General features: G+C 42.0%; 1 protein-coding gene across 1 annotated transcript; it reads left to right on the plus strand.

The window, feature by feature from the left end:
• The first annotated feature begins 3,262 nt into the window (after positions 1-3,262).
• On the plus strand, positions 3,263-15,534 carry LOC139410969 (phosphoinositide-3-kinase-interacting protein 1-like). Its single transcript, XM_071156709.1, has 6 exons — positions 3,263-3,582; positions 3,997-4,125; positions 4,545-4,661; positions 6,123-6,296; positions 6,603-6,681; positions 13,663-15,534. Exons 1-6 carry the CDS (start codon positions 3,516-3,518, stop codon positions 13,880-13,882), a joined length of 786 nt encoding a protein of 261 aa, XP_071012810.1. The 5' UTR covers positions 3,263-3,515; the 3' UTR covers positions 13,883-15,534.
• Positions 15,535-18,349: the final 2,815 nt, after the last annotated feature.

Genomic DNA, 18,349 nt, shown 5'->3' on the forward strand with positions numbered 1-18,349 from the left:
TCCCTCTGTTGTGCTTGAACAAGGCCCCTCTGTGAATTCTCAGACCGGTTCCAGCTGTCTCAGTCTGGTTCCAACTGCCTCCGACCACTCCTGGTATATCTGTCATACCACCAGCAGCCACAGCAAGGCGCCCTCCTTCATTCTACTCTATAGTAGGCTACGTTGCCTTTTCTTCTCTCCTGCTCATCTTTCCGCATTAGCCACGTCTTATTGGGCTTCATCTGCAGCAGTGGGAGACAGACAGTGATGTAATGCCGGCGGCCGTCGGGAGTAGAGGCAGACAGACAGGAGGGTTGGTGAACAGAATGGGCATACAAGGCTTTATGCTCCATTAGTGGCCAGTCTCCTGCCTGGATAAGTGTCCATTGTCAGACTGCCTGCTTCCCTCAGATGATTGACTGTACTGTTGCTGGTTGCCGTGCAACACCCCACACTAGAACAGTCTTACACCATTATCACAGCAGTCTACTCCTTTTTGTTCTATTGGTGGCAGGCAAATATTTGAACGGCTACTGTTCACACTCTTTAGAAGTGTTTGTGTGTACATTGGGCCTGAATGACCTTTCTAATATGTCCTTGTAGACTGTTGGAGCAGGCATTATAAAGTAGGACTGTTTCTGAACTGGTCATTTTTTCCCCTCCTGTGTTAATTACAATGTTAACATACAGGTCTAAGAGCAACTGGGTGACATGTTAGCCAGTTTCTTTACCAGTTCCCTATTCACTTACTTTATGTAACCACTTAATGACTCATACGTGGGAATTATGCAGTACGTGTTCCTCAGACACGTCTTAGAAATGAGAGATAATCCTATAGGATTTATGTGTCTGAGAGCAAACCACAGCAGGCTTGGAGTAGGAACAGTACCAGAACACTTAAAGGTAGGTCTGCCGACTTACCCACTGTGACACCCGGCACTGAGGTTCAAGTGCTTTTAAAACAAACAGAAAAAAAGATCTGTGAACTCTGTGCTAGTTCCAGACAAAGATGGACAGATAACATGTTCTGATTTCTGTCCTTGAGTCTTCCTGAACTAGAACATACATATAATGAAATTAATTAAAAAAACATGACTCGCCTAATCTTATAAACAACAATTTCCCATTTTCTTATTTCAGTGTTTTTTCCCCCTCATCTGTCTAACAATGACCTATTTAACTGTCCAAATGGTTTTCCATTGGAAACGTTCCATACATAATTAAGAAAAGGAAAGTTGGGCCTTTTCTGGAAGGTGTGTGTGTGTGCGTACGTGCTTCCTGCACTCTGGCGAGGGTTTAATAGGAACCTGGAGGCTGTCCGTCTGGCCTTATTAGAGCTTTTGTTACCATTTCCCTGAGACCGAAGGTTTACCTGGATACAGCCTTGGAGGTTTCATTAAGTCTGTGTCCAGGTAATGAAATGATTAGACACTGCAGACAGGAACAAGTATTTTATGAGCTGAGTGTTCCATTAGTGTCACAAGGAATCTTCTCTAACTGACATTCTGCCAGTCAGTGCAGTTCTGGTTAAGGAAATAATAAGAGTGAACATTCACACTTTACTCAGCATCAACACAACGTGATTTAGGTCAACTCAATGTAAAGTTAATAAATATACGAAGTCTGTCCGTGTGAGATTGGTTTTTAGGACTGACAATTAAGTAATATACTGCATTAGAGAGTGTGTGTGTGTGTGTTTAGATGAACCAGAGAGAGAACTGGGTGTGAGAGAGTATTTGTATTGGCATGGGGAAGAAAGACGGAGTGACTATAGTATGGGATAGAGAGTACGAGAGAGAGGGAGAGTGTTTGTATTGGTAATTGTTTGAAAGCAGGGTGACGTTTGTTTGAAAAGCGGCTGCTGAGTGAATGAGTCATGCTCTGCCAGTGGCCTGTGGCTCTCTCCTTCTGCTGTGGTCAGCCAACAATGACAGGGGCCTCTCTCCTTTGAGCACCCAGCTGCCTGTACAGGGAGAGGGGGCAGCATTTAACATCGGCCCCCTCCAGTCCCCATGGCCTTCTGATGTCCTGTCAGGGACCGAGGCTGAGGGAGAACATGGCGGAGAGAGGGGGGTGGGTGGTGGAGGAAGGTTGTGTGGAGGGAGCAAAGGGCATAGCTTTGTACTTGTCACATTCGCCGAATACAACAGGTGTAGGTAGACCTTAGTGAAATGCTTACTTACGAGCCCTTAACCAACAATGTTTTAAGAAGTTAAGAAAAATAAGTGTTAAGTAAAAATAGATAAGTATAACACTTAAAATAAAATTAACAAGTAATTAAAGAGCAGCAGTAAAATAGCAATAGCGAGGCTATATACGGGGGTACCCGTACAGAGTCTATGTGTGGGGGCAACGGTTAGTCGAGGTAATTTAGGTAATATGTACATGTAGGTAGAGTAATTAAAGTGACTATGCATAAATAATAACAGAGAGTAGCTGCAATGCAAATAGTCTGGGTAGCCATTTGATTAGATGTTCAGGAGTCTTATGACTTGGGGGTAATAATTGAGGTAATATGTTAAGTGTTGCAAGTCAAGTCTATTACCAGCACTCATACTTTATAGTGTGAGTCTTTTGGGGTAATCTTTGGACAGCTCAGGAAGGCAGAGAGGCTTTTTGAGAGATACAGTGGGACGGTGTCTGGACTCTGGGCAGTCTCTATATTCAGAGTGTTGTTTTGTATGCTGGTGAAGTAGGGCAGGGGGGAAATCTATGATAAGTTCCGTAATGTGTTCCTTTGGGCCTAGTGGGCCAGCAGGCCGAATGGGGAACAAACAAGGGAGAAGTGTTTCAATGCTGTTACTCTAAGGAGCTTCTCATTGTTTCATTTTCTGCAATTCATTTTGCCACGTCTCCTGCAGCCGATAATGTAGTTGGTGGGGCAGTGGGTTGGCTTTGCTCTGTGCTGCCAAAGGAGGAGATCACCTAAATCTTACCATCAAAAGAAGATTAGAAAAAAGGATGATACAATTGATCAGTTGGATCAGTATAACAAGGCCATCTAAAAACCTTTTCATTTAACACAGTTCATTCAAATCAACAGATCCTAAAGGAACCATATATTATTTACTTATACAAACTACATTTTAGCTGCTCAAACATCAAGAGAAACAGTGAGTTATTCAAATCGTATAACTACATGACGATACGATATTAAAAGGTGTACTATTCAGTGCCGAGTAACCAATCTGAGCATGTCAATTTGGTCCCAATGGATGGAGCGAGTTTCTGAGTGGAGCACTTTTGGCTCTACGTCTAGGACATTGAAAAGGGCAGAGCGCCGCAGCTGCCGCTGCCCGGTACTGCAGTGCAAAGGGGCGTTCCTTGTCCGAGAGAGCGAGAGAGAGAGGCTGTTTACGAAGAAAACAGATCTTGCTTTGACAAGAAGAAGGGCTCGTCTGCAGAGAGGAGAGCAGTTTGACTGAATTATTCAGCATAGGCTCTTCCACAACAAAACATATTGTTCTTTTTAAATAACCCATCTATTTCCTTTCGTGCACTGATCATTTTTGGTTTTTATTCATCCTGTCGACGGAATGTTTTTATCGCTGCACTTTGTTTTGCTAAGCATTGCTTTAGCGGACAGAACACCCAATGCTGAAGGTAACACAATACTCTTATTATGACGACTGAAAAGCAATGCCTTTGTTCACACTAGTCTATTTATTATTACATATAATGTTTATTTGTTTTTGTTATATACTCAATATACTCCCTTTATCAGTTAAGAATCGTATTACATTATCGGTTACATTATGACTTAAGACCTGAGAAATTGAGTCCAAGAAAATGCAAGTTCTAAAATGTATTTGTTTACAACAAGGAGATTCAAGAATACATTTTGTGTTGATAATTAATATGAATGTACGATTACAGCACTTTCGTGGCAATTCCTTGTTGAATGTGTTACTTCTAGATTCTGCACTTACAGTATGTTGATGTTTTATTTGCTATTAATTTCTCCTCTTTATTTTCAACTGAACATGTTAATTTTTCCATAAATCAATGTGTCCCCAGACTGCATCAAATCCAACGGTGTAGAGTACAGAGGGGAGCAACAGAGCTCCTACACAGGACTAACCTGTCTGAACTGGACCAACACAACCCGGGACTATGATGTTATGGCGTATAGAGATTCACAAATGGGTAAATTACATTGTCATTTCATGACACAATCAAACATGTAATATACCATCAAATTGATAGTTCATTGATTTGGCAAGTTCTCACCGGCCACCATTGCTGGGGTGTTCACTAGAAGTGCCCTGGTTTAAATGGCACATTTGTTGTGATGGTAAAAATGTTTGTTTGGTTATAGATGTTCCTGACACGAGTGTATAACTCGAGGCTCTAGTCTCTCTGTGTGGGTTATATTAGTAAGGTCAGGGTTGATGCATTTCAATATTGTTGGCAAAATACAGAGCCAGAGCATGCATTTCAGTAGTACAGTATATTTCATACCCTTTGTGTTCATTATGCAAGCTTGTAATGAATTATACCGTGAGGGTTTTTCCACCCGTGAGGAACAGTGAGGATGTTGATGTCCTTTTCTTCATGCTCTGTAGGTATTGGGGAACATAACTACTGCCGTAACCCAGACTCATCTGAGAAGCCCTGGTGCTACGTGACTGGCCCAGATGCTGAGGCACAGAGACAGTCATGTGACATTGACACCTGCAAAGGTATTTAGCTTCCCAGTCATAAAAAAAGTAATAATCGGTCTAATAGAAATAAACATATACCTGGCAGAGGGAATATATATTATGCACACACATTGAAATGTAGGTCAGGGCTGGGTAAAAACACATTATTGGATGAGGAGGGGGGCTACTTCCTCTGCCCTTCCCTAAATGTATTCCCAAAGCAGTTCTCGGAAAGGAAAGTCACTGTAGTTGAGAAATCGCTAACTTTAAAGAGGTGAAATGTAAATGTTTTTCTCCGAACTAACCCTGTGAATGTTATTATTAAGGTGCGAGGCTCTAGAAGTGTTATGGTGGGAATGTCCCCCTAAGAGTTGGCCTTGAGAACCAAGTAAACTAATGGGAGGCGTGTCTTTCTTTCTCGGGAACCTAGAATGTATTTCTTCTCAAGTTCTAGGAGGCAAGTTCTAAACTGACTTGCTTAGTTAAATAAAGAATATATATATAAAAAAAAAGGGAAACTAGAGATCTTTAGCTGAAGATTTTTAGACAAGAGATATCTGTAGTTATTTTTTTATGGTTATGCATTTATACACAAACTGCTGCATTTTATTTTTAATAACCCTGCTGATTAGGCATATCTGGAGAAGTTTCTTCTCCCATGTGAACAGCTGTGAGAGAAGTCAATCCACCATGAGGCTGTTTCCTGGGGGTTTGATCTTTGACCTCTCATTGTCTGGGAAGACAATACATGTCAAACAATAACAAGGGCCCTGTCCTTAAGGAACCTGCAGATGCTACATTTTAAAGAGCCATAACTTGTTAGGCAGGCGGCTGCCTAAAGTTAGGTATAAGCCTGAAACTCTTACTCAACCCATTGGTGGAAATGAGACCTTTCCCATGGAGACAGCAGGCAATTGGCTAATGCTGGCTATGACCTCATGTTCTTTAACTCCAGCAGAGTTGGATAAACACCTTTTTTGGAGAGCAGATGTTGACATCCGCAGCTGCAGTTTCCTTTTCCCTGAGACTGCGATCACGTCACGTGTAGTGCGCTTCTGCCCCATTGTGCTGTGAAATGGCTGTCATTTTTGATTATGCATTTTCTTTATAGAACTGCTTCCAAAGTAAACAAATTAGACTAATCCAGTAGCGCTCCTGCCCATCTGAGGATAGCCTCTGTGTCAACTTTATTGATGTCAAACAAGGCAGTGATTAAAAACCATGCTACTTACTACATGGAACCAAGTGGAAATTAGTTTCCTCCTCTATTCACTCATTTATTTTATCTCAATGTTGATTCTACAATAAAGCACGTAAAGAGCCTCTTCTGGCCGGCCTGGGAAATGTGAATCATTAAACAAGAAATAGAGTTAAAACTATTACTATCATGTGTCCTAAAGTACAGAAACCCAAATACAACATCGGAAAAAACAGAAAGCAAACTTACATGGCGGTTGGTCAGTGTTTGGGGACTGGATGTTGATCATATTGTCTCCACAGACGAACCCTCTACAGAGGCAGAAGCAGGCCCCCTCACCACAGCACAGACAGAGATCTTTGAGCCGGCCAAGTCTGGGCTTGCCCAGGGAGGGGGTAATGCGGTCCAGCCAGTCATGGGCATCATCCAGAGGGTACGCACAGGACCCAAGAAGAAGAAGGACCTGGGCACTCTTGGTATGTCCTGATCTCATTGCTGAGCCATAGGGGAAAGGGGCGATGCCATAGGGCCATAACATGTGAGCCTAAAGGGACAGTATTAAAAAGAATGGGCCAGCTTGATGCAGCTCGGCTTGGTACAATGAGATGGATATAAATGGTCATGAGTTATAAAGGATTCAAAATATTCTCATAGTCATAACAGCATTATTTACCTCACTGCAAGTGAACTGCACTGATATGCACATTTTCAAATACATACTGTATATAAACTTTTGTGAATTCAGTTTGGTAACCAGAGCCGGTTTGTCATGTCTCTTTCAGGCTATGTGGTTGGCATCCTCATGATGTCCATTATCATCCTCCTCGGGGTGGGCATCACCTTCGGATACTTCTACAAGAGGTCAGTATCAGCCACTATGCTACATTAGGTGCTACAACTGGAGAGACAGCACATTACAACCCTAGCTATGTTTTACTACTTTGTTGGGTTGTATCACGTGGTATGTGTGAGTGACATAAGAACTAGAGCACATGGCGTGCACCACAAGACTAAATGGTGCCTCTCCGGAGAGTAGGAACACAATGTTTCATCGATTTGCAACAGATGCTTTGTTCTACTGCGAGAGAGACAGTGGTGTAGTGGTGATTCAAAACTGGAATGTAGCGTTGCACAGGCAAGTTTAGACTTGTCGTGTTCATGATGAAGGCGGCAGCTCTGAGTGCTTGGAACCTCTTTGGCGGAATGCCAGTGGGTGGAGGGAGGGCATGTGTGGGCAGTGGGCACAGAATGTTACCAGGATGTAGAGCAGTGTCACTCGGATGTAATGAGACCAACTGCCACAAAGACAACAACAACGTGAAAACAAGAAACGTAATGGAAAAACAAGGGAAGAGAATGCCTGTGGTCTGGGTATTTTAGGCACCCACGTTTGATTCTGAAAGAGTAGAGAGAGAGAGGGGGGGGGGGGGGTAATGTGATGCTTGCTTAGCCTCCTACATGTATAGTAAACATGCATCATCACATATTGATGGTGAATCCATGCCACCAATGATATGTGTATGTGTTGATTAGATCCATTTCCAATCATATGTACATACAGAGTTTTAGCCGTTTTCTTTCTCATGCAGTAATATTAGGTTTAGGGAAAAGGTACAGCCTCTGAAACCCAGGCTTGTCGAGTCAACGAGACAAGATTTGGAAGGATAGCCGCACAATAAGTAAATAGCGAAGGTTAGGAGGATTTGCTGATTCCTAACATGACATAACGCAGACCCAATGTGTAGAATCAGTGCTGTAGTGGGGCGTAGTGTCGCATAGAAGCAGGGGGCAGGAAGAGGCTCCTGGCCAACAGTATGGCATGTTCCCTGTGCCGGCTGGGGCTCAGCAGATAGCAGACCTCACAACACCCTCAGATTGTGTCCCGAATGGCACTCAATTCCCGACATAGTACACTACTTTTTACCAGAGCCCTATATAGGGAATAGGGTGCCATTTGAGACAACTCCAGTCACCTGCCTGGACTGGGTTTGCTCATACTGCCTGGACTGGCTTAGCTCATACTGCAGCATGCTTGCCACCACCTACCCCCAGTCTCCATCAAAACATTCCCTTCCCTGTACCAGACCAGATACTGCCTTGAACCGCCCCTGTCATTTCTGCTACCTCAAGATTAATGGACACTGTTAAAAATACCCTCTTCCAATGATATGAGACTCAGCTTGGGACACTTAAAAATAGCCTCATCCAATGATATGAGACTGAGCATGGGACACTACCTCTCGTTCTTGTCATGAATAGAAATCAGGACCCAAGATGGCTCTCCAAGTGTTTTGAAAGATTATCCAGGCCAAAATAAGTTGCTGAGGCACGCTATGATGAGCCTCTGATTTAAAGCTGTGTTTTCCTCAGGTTAAAGACATTAGTTCTGCAAACTGCAGTGTGAAATAGCAACTGTCAACCTTATGTGTGTATATAATCTGCCCCAACACTATGATCAGTACCACACAGTGGCGGAACTAGAGTTTTATACATGGGGTGGCCAAGGCTACTTCAGGGGGTCCATAGACCATGACAGAAAATGAGTGTGTAATCCTAACATGGCATCTAAGGAGCATGAATGAATCGTATGATTACTGATTGGAGGTAGAAGTGATAATTCACGTAACGCGGAGTTCTTCAATGTGGCAGATAGTGTGGTCCAAAAGGGTTACTTCATATAAAGGGTTACTTCACTAGAATTCTATAACATACTATGGATAGTCAGTGTCTCTACCTCAGAACTGCAGCTCAATTTCTTTCTCTCTCTCACACACACACACACACACACACACACACACACACACACACACACACACACACACACACGAGAGACTTGAATCACTCTGTTTTCATTCATATATAATCTGGGTCTATAAGTGTTGAACATCCAAAATATTTTCAGAAAATTCTATATATATAATAAGATAGCATTTGTGTGTTACATAAATTGCATAGTTTATTTACAAAAAAATGTATTTACAAAAAAAACACTGCAATTTGACACACCTGGTATCAAGCAGAAATGGACTTTAAAAATAATTTGTGCCCATCAATATTACAAATTTAGATTATCATATTTATGCTCATATATATTATGTTAACTAATAGCAAAGAAAAGTTTTGGAATTGGCCTAATCAAGGCAATCAATTATAATTTGTGAGACATCTAATCTTTCAGCTGACTGAAAGTGTAAAAATCTTTCGTGGATGGCCCCGTTGTAATAGTACCTCACAACTAAAGACTTTTGTTATTTTTTCTTTAAATCTTTGATTTCATCTGCAATTACACTAAAAACGTAACTTTCTTTTACTTCTCTTATTATTTCACTTTGTACCATCTCAGCTCAGCCCTCAATAACTTTGTTCTGGATTTGGTGGCTTGTGTACTTAGCATTGCCACATGCATTCATCCTCTTCTCCATGAGAGGGTCATGCTTTGCTATTTCTTCTAAGATTGTCAAAAAATTACCCTTGTTGTGAGAGTCATCAGACTCCCGATGACCTCTGTGCGCTATATTTTGAGTGATAGTTAATAGGAGCACATCTGCAATTGTTTTAATGTAAGTACAGTTTTCCTCCACTTTCTTTTTCCAGTCCTCATTTATGACATCTAACATTGAGGAGTTGCTGTCAATATCCCTTTTATGGTGATTTCAAGCATACATAGCATTGATATGATGCTCTGTCTCCGAATGGAGCTTAAACCCAGAATCTTTAAACAGCGCCTTTTTCCAGTTACAAAAACCTGACTGTGATGTGAAGGCAGATTCAGGTGTATTGGGCAGAGAAACATGACTGTGATGCGAAGGCAGATTCAGGTGTATTGGGCAGAGAAACATGACTGTGGTGTGAAGGCAGATTCAGGTGTATTGGGCAGAGAAACATGACTGTGATGTGAAGGCAGATTCAGGTGTATTGGGCAGAGAAACATGACTGTGATGTGAAGGCAGATTCAGGTGCATTGGGCAGAGAAAAATGCCTACAGGTAAAACAATAAGTTGAATCTTGACTTACAGAATATTTAAGCCATGAATTGTCCTTATACCAGGCGCTGTTGAAAGCCCCTTTCCTAGTACCATGCTGAGTTCTGGGAAATGTTTTCAAACACGGCTGTACAGGACCCTCTTCTCTGGATCTTGAAATGTCTGAAATACACGTTAAATAATGTGTCATATCTCTATGGAAAGGGATCCACAAGATTAGATACTAACAGCTGCTAACTAAAATGTGTAGTTTAAAGTATATGCCTGGCCTACCATTGGGTGTAGTTTAAAGTATAGGCCTGGCCTACCATTGGGTGTAGTTTAAAGTATAGGCCTGGCCTACCATTGGGTGTAGTTTAAAGTATAGGCCTGGCCTACCATTGGGTCCTTTTGGAACAGCATATCTGGTGTTTGATGCAGTTGGGAGGGGCTCGATGACATCTCCTGGCAGCTCTGGCTCACTGTCCTGCTCAGAGCCAGAGGTCTCTGTGTCATCCCTTGATACATCTATTACATTAAAATAACACAAGGACCATTAGTGTATAATCAAAATAAAAATACCACAGCCATCAAACAAGAACACACATGAATCAACAACCAACATTTTAAAGTGAGGCTTAATCTGACAAAATCATCTATTAAAAGCTGAAGCTAAACTTAAATTCTGAACTGGGCATGTGACTGACTGTCTGGTGGATTCTCTGACCTGGTGTTGGTAGACTGGGTCCTTGTGAAGTCTGACCACACTGACTCTGACTAGCCTCAGGTAGGGAGCTGCTCTGGGGTCCGGTGGTGATGCAAAGGCTGGGGTCTATTTGCACTTGATCTGCCTGTTTCTGCCTCTTTAAAAAAAAGTCTGATCTCTCCCTTTCTTTTCATGTTTAATTGACCCAATGCAAAAATAAGACAGTCTATGGTTACATATAAGCATCCAATTACCCACATTTTAGTCCAATCTCAAACTCAATCTCAATTATAAATCCCCTTTATAATAACTGTACGTTAAAATCAACTACCGGCCTAAGTTACTAATTAGATCATGGCTAGGACTACTCTGCAGTAAGTTACTAGTTAGATCATGGCTAAGACTACTCTGCAGTAAGTTACTAGTTAGATCATGGCTAGGACTACTCGGCAGTAAGTTACTAGTTAGATCATGGCTAGGACTACTCTGCAGTAAGTTACTAGTTAGATCATGGCTAGGACTACTCTGCAGTAAGTTACTAGTTAGATCATGGCTGGGACTACTCTGCAGTAAGTTACTAGTTAGATCATGGCTGGGACTACTCTGCAGTAAGTTACTAGTTAGATCATGGCTGGCCCTACTCTGCAGTAAGTTACTAGTTAGATCATGGCTGGGACTACTCTGCAGTAAGTTACTAGTTAGATCATGGCTGGGACTACTCTGCAGTAAGTTACTAGTTAGATCATGGCTAGGACTACTCTGCAGTAAGTTACTAGTTAGATCATGGCTAGGACTACTCTGCAGTAAGTTACTAGTTAGATCATGGCTAGGACTACTCTGCAGTAAGTTACTAGTTAGATCATGGCTAGGACTACTCTGCAGTAAGTTACTAGTTAGATCATGGCTGGCCCTACTCTGCAGTAAGTTACTAGTTAGATCATGGCTGGCCCTACTCTGCAGTAAGTTACTAGTTAGATCATGGCTAGGACTACTCTGCAGTAAGTTACTAGTTAGATCATGGCTGGCCCTACTCTGCAGTAAGTTACTAGTTAGATCATGGCTGGCCCTACTCTGCAGTAAGTTACTAGTTAGATCATGGCTAGGACTACTCTGCAGTAAGTTACTAGTTAGATCATGGCTGGCCCTACTTTGCAGTAAGTTACTAGTTAGATCATGGCTAGGACTACTCTGCAGTAAGTTACTAGTTAGATCATGGCTAGGACTACTCTGCAGTAAGTTACTAGTTAGATCATGGCTGGGACTACTCTGCAGTAAGTTACTAGTTAGATCATGGCTGGCCCTACTCTGCAGTAAGTTACTAGTTAGATCATGGCTAGGACTACTCTGCAGTAATTTACTAGTTAGATCATGGCTAGGACTACTCTGCAGTAAGTTACTAGTTAGATCATGGCTAGGACTACTCTGCAGTAAGTTACTAGTTAGATCATGGCTGGGACTACTCTGCAGTAAGTTACTAGTTAGATCATGGCTGGCCCTACTCTGCAGTAAGTTACTAGTTAGATCATGGCTAGGACTACTCTGCAGTAATTTACTAGTTAGATCATGGCTAGGACTACTCTGCAGTAAGTTACTAGTTAGATCATGGCTAGGACTACTCTCCAGTAAGTTACTAGTTAGATCATGGCTGGCCCTACTCTGCAGTAAGTTACTAGTTAGATCATGGCTGGCCCTACTCTGCAGTAAGTTAGATCATGGCTGGGACTACTCTGCAGTAAGTTACTAGTTAGATCATGGCTAGCCCTACTCTGCAGTAAGTTACTAGTTAGATCATGGCTGGGACTACTCTGCAGTAAGTTACTAGTTAGATCATGGCTAGCCCTACTCTGCAGTAAGTTACTAGTTAGATCATGGCTGGCCCTACTCTGCAGTAAGTTACTAGTTAGATCATGGCTGGCCCTACTCTGCAGTAAGTTACTAGTTAGATCATGGCTGGCCCTACTCTGCAGTAAGTTACTAGTTAGATCATGGCTAGGACTACTCTGCAGTAAGTTACTAGTTAGATCATGGCTAGGACTACTCTGCAGTAAGTTACTAGTTAGATCATGGCTGGCCCTACTCTGCAGTAAGTTACTAGTTAGATCATGGCTAGGACTACTCTGCAGTAAGTTACTAGTTAGATCATGGCTAGGACTACTCTGCAGTAAGTTACTAGTTAGATCATGGCTAGGACTACTCTGCAGTAAGTTACTAGTTAGATCATGGCTAGGACTACTCTGCAGTAAGTTACTAGTTAGATCATGGCTGGCCCTACTCTGCAGTAAGTTACTAGTTAGATCATGGCTGGCCCTACTCTGCAGTAAGTTACTAGTTAGATCATGGCTAGGACTACTCTGCAGTAAGTTACTAGTTAGATCATGGCTAGCCCTACTCTGCAGTAAGTAACTTAGCTAGCTAAAATTTCTTACACCTTTACGATAGCAAACAGGCTATCTGCAAATTGTGGTAATCTTTTGAGTAACGTTAACAGATTGATAATAACAATTGTTCGTTTTGAGTTCAAGTACGAAAATCTGAGTTAATGGATTTCAAATGGCTGAATGTTAACTTGCTGAACACTGACAGCTGTAACCTACTAGTTACCCCACATTAGCTAAATATTCGTATACTGTAACTTACGACACTGCACTGTATATGCGTGTATCACTAGCACAGATGTAAACATAATGTTAGGCTAAATTGGGAACCAATCTCTCTTATCTTATGAACTGTATGTTAACGTTAGACCTTTGGCTCCATTAACTTACACAGCGACTCAACTTTCGTAAAAGTTGTTCAGGAAACCTAAACCCGACGCTAAACCTTAACTTACTTCAAATATGATGCTTTCACCAATCGCGAAAAGAGCTAGTGGATCTGTGAAAATGTTCTCTTCTTCTTCTGTTTGTTCTTCTTCTGTATCTCGCAACCAACGTTAATATTCTCTCTTCCTCGTCCTCGATTTGAAAACGTCTAAATAATTGCTTCTTTCAACAAGAGGGGAAATGAGATGTCAATCAGCATCAAACTGCCAGTAAGGAATAACATTTTGGTGTGGCACCCGGGGTGTCCAATCCGATGTCAGTGGTGTCCAGTGCCACCCCGGACACCCCTCTGGCTCCGCCCCTGGTACCACAGTCCACCTAACCTGTTCTGTCTATGTGTTGTTTGCTGCAGAGGTCGGGACCTGAAGCAGCAGCATGACCAGCGTGTGTATGAGCGGGAGATGCAGAGGATCACCCTGCCCCTGTCGGCCTTCTCCAACCCAACCTGTGAGTTGCTGGATGAAAACACCATCGTCATCACGGCCGAGAAGCAGACCCCCACCCAGGATGGTATGGTAGGGGAGGGGGGAGACCCCCTGATGGGCCATCAGGCTGGTACACCAGGAGCCTGAGCACTGACCACCCCACTGGACTGGGAATGGACCATGACATTCGAACCTCAGAGGATCAAAACACTCCCCTAGCCTGACCTCCCTCTGCCCCCAAATCACCCCCCTTTTAAAGGCCTACAAGGAGAAGGGATGAGCTCCAAAGACTGAACTGTGTCCTTATTGCCCTGCTTATAACACACACACACACACACACGTGTCACAAACAGGGAAAGAATACGACACAACATGTGGAGGAGGACTAATTTCACTCCATGTGTAGACCATCCGGTGAATCTGGTGATGGTTGTGTACAAATGTGAATGTCAGGGATGCTCATTGAGAAATAGTGCATTTAATATCTAAGAAAACATTATCATGGGCAGACCCCCTGCTATAGCAATGGGATGTGTATCAATCAACGTTAATGAGAGAGGGTGATTTTATGAGCTTTGGAATTCATAGCCTTTTCTTATTTTCTGCTTTCTTTTTCATATTGAAGTGCGGCAGTTGGGTGTTAAGGGCTTACCAGAGAAAACAATGCTACTCACGTCCCCTGACCCTTTGGCTGTGCTAGGTCAGGTATGGGAGTGCATCTAGTATACAGTAGATGTATAGGATAGCCCTGTTAGACATCTGTGTTGGAACAGATGTGTGGAGTAATGAATTAGCTTCAGAGAAAATTCATATTAGGTCTAAATCAGATCTGCAAAAGAAAAGGCAACATCTCCCGCTCGCTGACGCTGTGGCGTTGCCTTAGCATGATGCATTTGAATGTATTGCATGGTTCCCCCGGTGACCTTTCTGTTTAACTCATCTGAAGTCTGTGCGACAAGAAGCCAATATACAGTAACTACAAACATCAGCCATTCGTTGGCTTTACATGAGACGGACTGTATCGTTCCTCAGGTTAAGGAGTGACGGGAAAAGGGAAACCTCTTTTTGAAAATCGAAGAGACAGTTTGTTCTCAGGACAAAATGCAGCAGCACTGGCGTGAAACAGAACACCGCTCAGTCTGCTGTCTGGCTAGAACCAGACAGATCCTGTTGAATGATCTGGACAGAACAGAACAGTCTTTTGTTAAGGGTTGACGCCTGTGACATTAGATTGAATTTAGACCATTGAATTATGTGTCCCAAATGGTTGGGCAAGCAGTGGAGCAAAGTAAAAGAGTGTAAAGAGGATATATAAGTACAAACCTTTTGAGGTAACCTAGCTTATTAGATATGTACAGGATGGTTTAACTGCTTAATAAGTAGTCTGTCACATTTTGAAATAGGATGCTGAAAGTGATGCCACAGAGTTGGTTAGAAAATGTAACGTATCATCGGAGTCATTGATTTCAGCACAATCTCTTTTGTTGGGATGAAATGTATTATCTTTCTGCTTTACATGGTTGCTCTATTGTTCTGCTAATGCAACCTTGCATCACTCCAAAATGGTATTTTGTGATGAGACTATTCATCTTTCAAATGGTTGAAAATCATTCTGCATCACTGGTTACTTCTCAATCCTTGTGGTTCCTTAATTTTAGTGCAATGTTTTGTAAATATCATTTTCTTCACTTTTGCAATGCATCAAAGTACTGTTGCTCCTCATTGGAGGTTAGTACTTGTATTTGTATGTTTGGCAGATTTTTACTGCTGCGACTGAAATAAAACTGATTTTTGAAAAAGATGAACTGCATTCTCATTCCTCACCCTTAAAGGGGCAATCCGGAATCGAAACAATAACAAAGTGGATTCCCCCTGACCTCTGTTTTAGTAAAAGGCAGAGGGATGTGCCTGGATAAATGTAACCACTCTCAAATTCATAGAGCTATCATGCAAGGACTGACCAAGATATACAAGTTATGGGCCAATAGAAACCAAGATTGGCCACTAGATTATAGCCAGCTGATCTCTCCTTAAACCATCAATATGCTCTAAAATCCCCCACACAGCTGATCTCAGTTGCAACCATCATCCACCACCGATTTACCACTAATAACACGGATATCGGCGTTATCTAATCCTGATTGCTACCAACATTTGTCAAGTCAATTACGCCCTCTGGCGGGTATTATCAGAACAATTTGATCTTGCTATTTTAACTCACTAAGTGCTGTTGATCTATTTGACAATAATTCTGTACTCTGAAATAAAGCATTTAATTTCCTCATTTACCACAACAACTCTTTATGAATGGAAAAGTCATGTTGTAGGATAGATTTTTCATTTCAAATGTATGTAATCCATTAATGGTCATTTCTTATCAAGAAGGGAAAAGCCAGGAAATATTGCTGAACTGTAGGCTACACATTTAACATTTGAAACTAAACATTGTGATCTTGTTGTATTTGGAATCAAATTATATTGCATTGTAATATTGTGCGGATAGTGGAGATTATTTAATTAAGTTATGTGTAGAACAATGTGATAACACTCAATAGTGAACCTTCATACTTTTGTTTAGGGCTACTGTACGAAATAGTATTTAGGCCAGTAGGTCTACTGTAGCATATTGTAGCCTACTTCATTGAAGAAACAATGTCTGAAATGTGGCAGGGAGAGTCATTTCTTATGATATGGAAGTTGTTCTCCAAAGAAACAGATGCAAAGAGCTTTGTTGTAAAATTATATTTAAATTGTCTATCACACCCGTTGCTGCAATCCATATCACTTTCATTTACAATGTAATTGATTAAAAGTTGGTCTTCAATAACTTTATTTCCGCAGTCATAATCATCGTAATTGACAGGCTACATTTTCCAGTATTATTTCAGTTATAATATGTCACAATATCCCATTTATCTTTTTCATTTTCTATTTCGTTGTTCCTGATACGCTACATGACCAAAAGTATGTGGACACCTGCTCGTCGAACAGCTCAATCCAAAATTATGGGCATTAATCTGGAGTTGGTCCCCCCTTTGCTACTATAACAGCCTCCAGTCAAGTTCTTCCACACCGATCTCGACAAACCAATTCTGTGTTGACCTTGATTTATGCACGGGAAACAGAAAAGGGCCTTCCCTAAAATGTTGCCACAAAGTTGGAAGCACAGAATTGTTTAGAATGTCATTGTATGCTGTAACGTTAAAATTTCCCTTCACTGGAACTAAGGGGAAAGCCCCACCACGAAAAACAGCCCCAGACCATTATTCCTCCATCACTCAACTTTACAGTTGGCACTATACATTGGGGCAGGTAGCGTTCTCCTGGCATCCGCCAAACCCAGATTCATCCGTTGGACTGCTAGATGGTGAAGCGTGGTTCATCACTTCACATGATGCATTTCCACTGCTCCAGAGTCCAATGGAAGCGAGCTTTACACCACTCCAGCCGACGCTTGGCATTGCGCATGGTGTTCTTAGGATTGTGTGCGGCTGCTCGGCCATGGAAACCCATTTCACGAAGCTTACTTGTTGGAAAGGTGGCATCCTATCTGAGAGAGATTGCATGGAGATTGCATGGTTGTGTGCTCGATTTTATACACCTGTCAGCAACGAGTGTGGGTGAAATAGCCAAATCCACTAATTTGAAGGGGTGTCCACATACCTTTGTATATATAGTGTAGGATGTTTCTTCATTGGAGTGAGAATACTGAAGGCAGACAATGACCATTTCCGCTGTCAGAGGAAGAGGAAGAGTGAGGCCCAACTCGGCAGAAAATCTGTTTCCGTCCAGCAGATGGCGTTTTTCCATTGCTTCGCCCACCAAGCAAGGAGACCAATGAGTGTGGAATTTGGTCAACAAAACAATAAATGGCTTATTTGCAATGTGAGGTTGATTTGATCAAATTTCGTAATTTCAAGTTTCGTAATGCTTAAGTTGTGTACTGATATAAGTAGGACACGTGGCATCCCGGCAACTTTGAGAAAAAACACTTTATATCAGAGTTGTCTGATGCATATTCATGCAATGAGGCTTGTAAATAGCAGATATAAAAACGAGACAGAACAATGAAACAGATATTTCATCGGATGTATATATATGAAGCATCCGTTTGGCGTTTCCACCCACTACCAAATATGGCGGTGAGAGGAAGTGCAGTGGCCGGCAGCGGGAGGAGATTCATTTTGGCTGACATTCTGCAAATTTTCTCATCGATGAAACATTTGATTTTAATACAGTTTTTTGTTTCCAAAACTAGAATCTGTTAAGAACAGAGTGGACAAAATATTGTTGTTAAGGAGTGCAATAGTGAATTAAGCTCTGCATCTCCGTGCTAGAGGTGTCATTACAGACACCCTGGTTCGAATCCAGGCTGTATCACAACCGGCCGTGATTGGGAGTCCCATAAGGCGGCACACAATTTCCACAGCGTCGTCCGGGTTTGGCTGGTGTAGGCCGTCATTGTAAATAAGAATTTGTTCTTAACCGACATGCCTGGTTAAAAAAACAAAAAAATATAGGCTGTTGTCTGTTTTGGGTTAGTTTGGCATTGAATACAGGCGGTTGACGTCAACAACCTCAATCAAATATTTAAAAAATAATTACAATAATGAG

Source organism: Oncorhynchus clarkii, chromosome 6 (assembly GCF_045791955.1).
Source record: "Oncorhynchus clarkii lewisi isolate Uvic-CL-2024 chromosome 6, UVic_Ocla_1.0, whole genome shotgun sequence".
In the NCBI taxonomy this organism is placed as follows: Eukaryota; Metazoa; Chordata; class Actinopteri; order Salmoniformes; family Salmonidae; genus Oncorhynchus; species Oncorhynchus clarkii.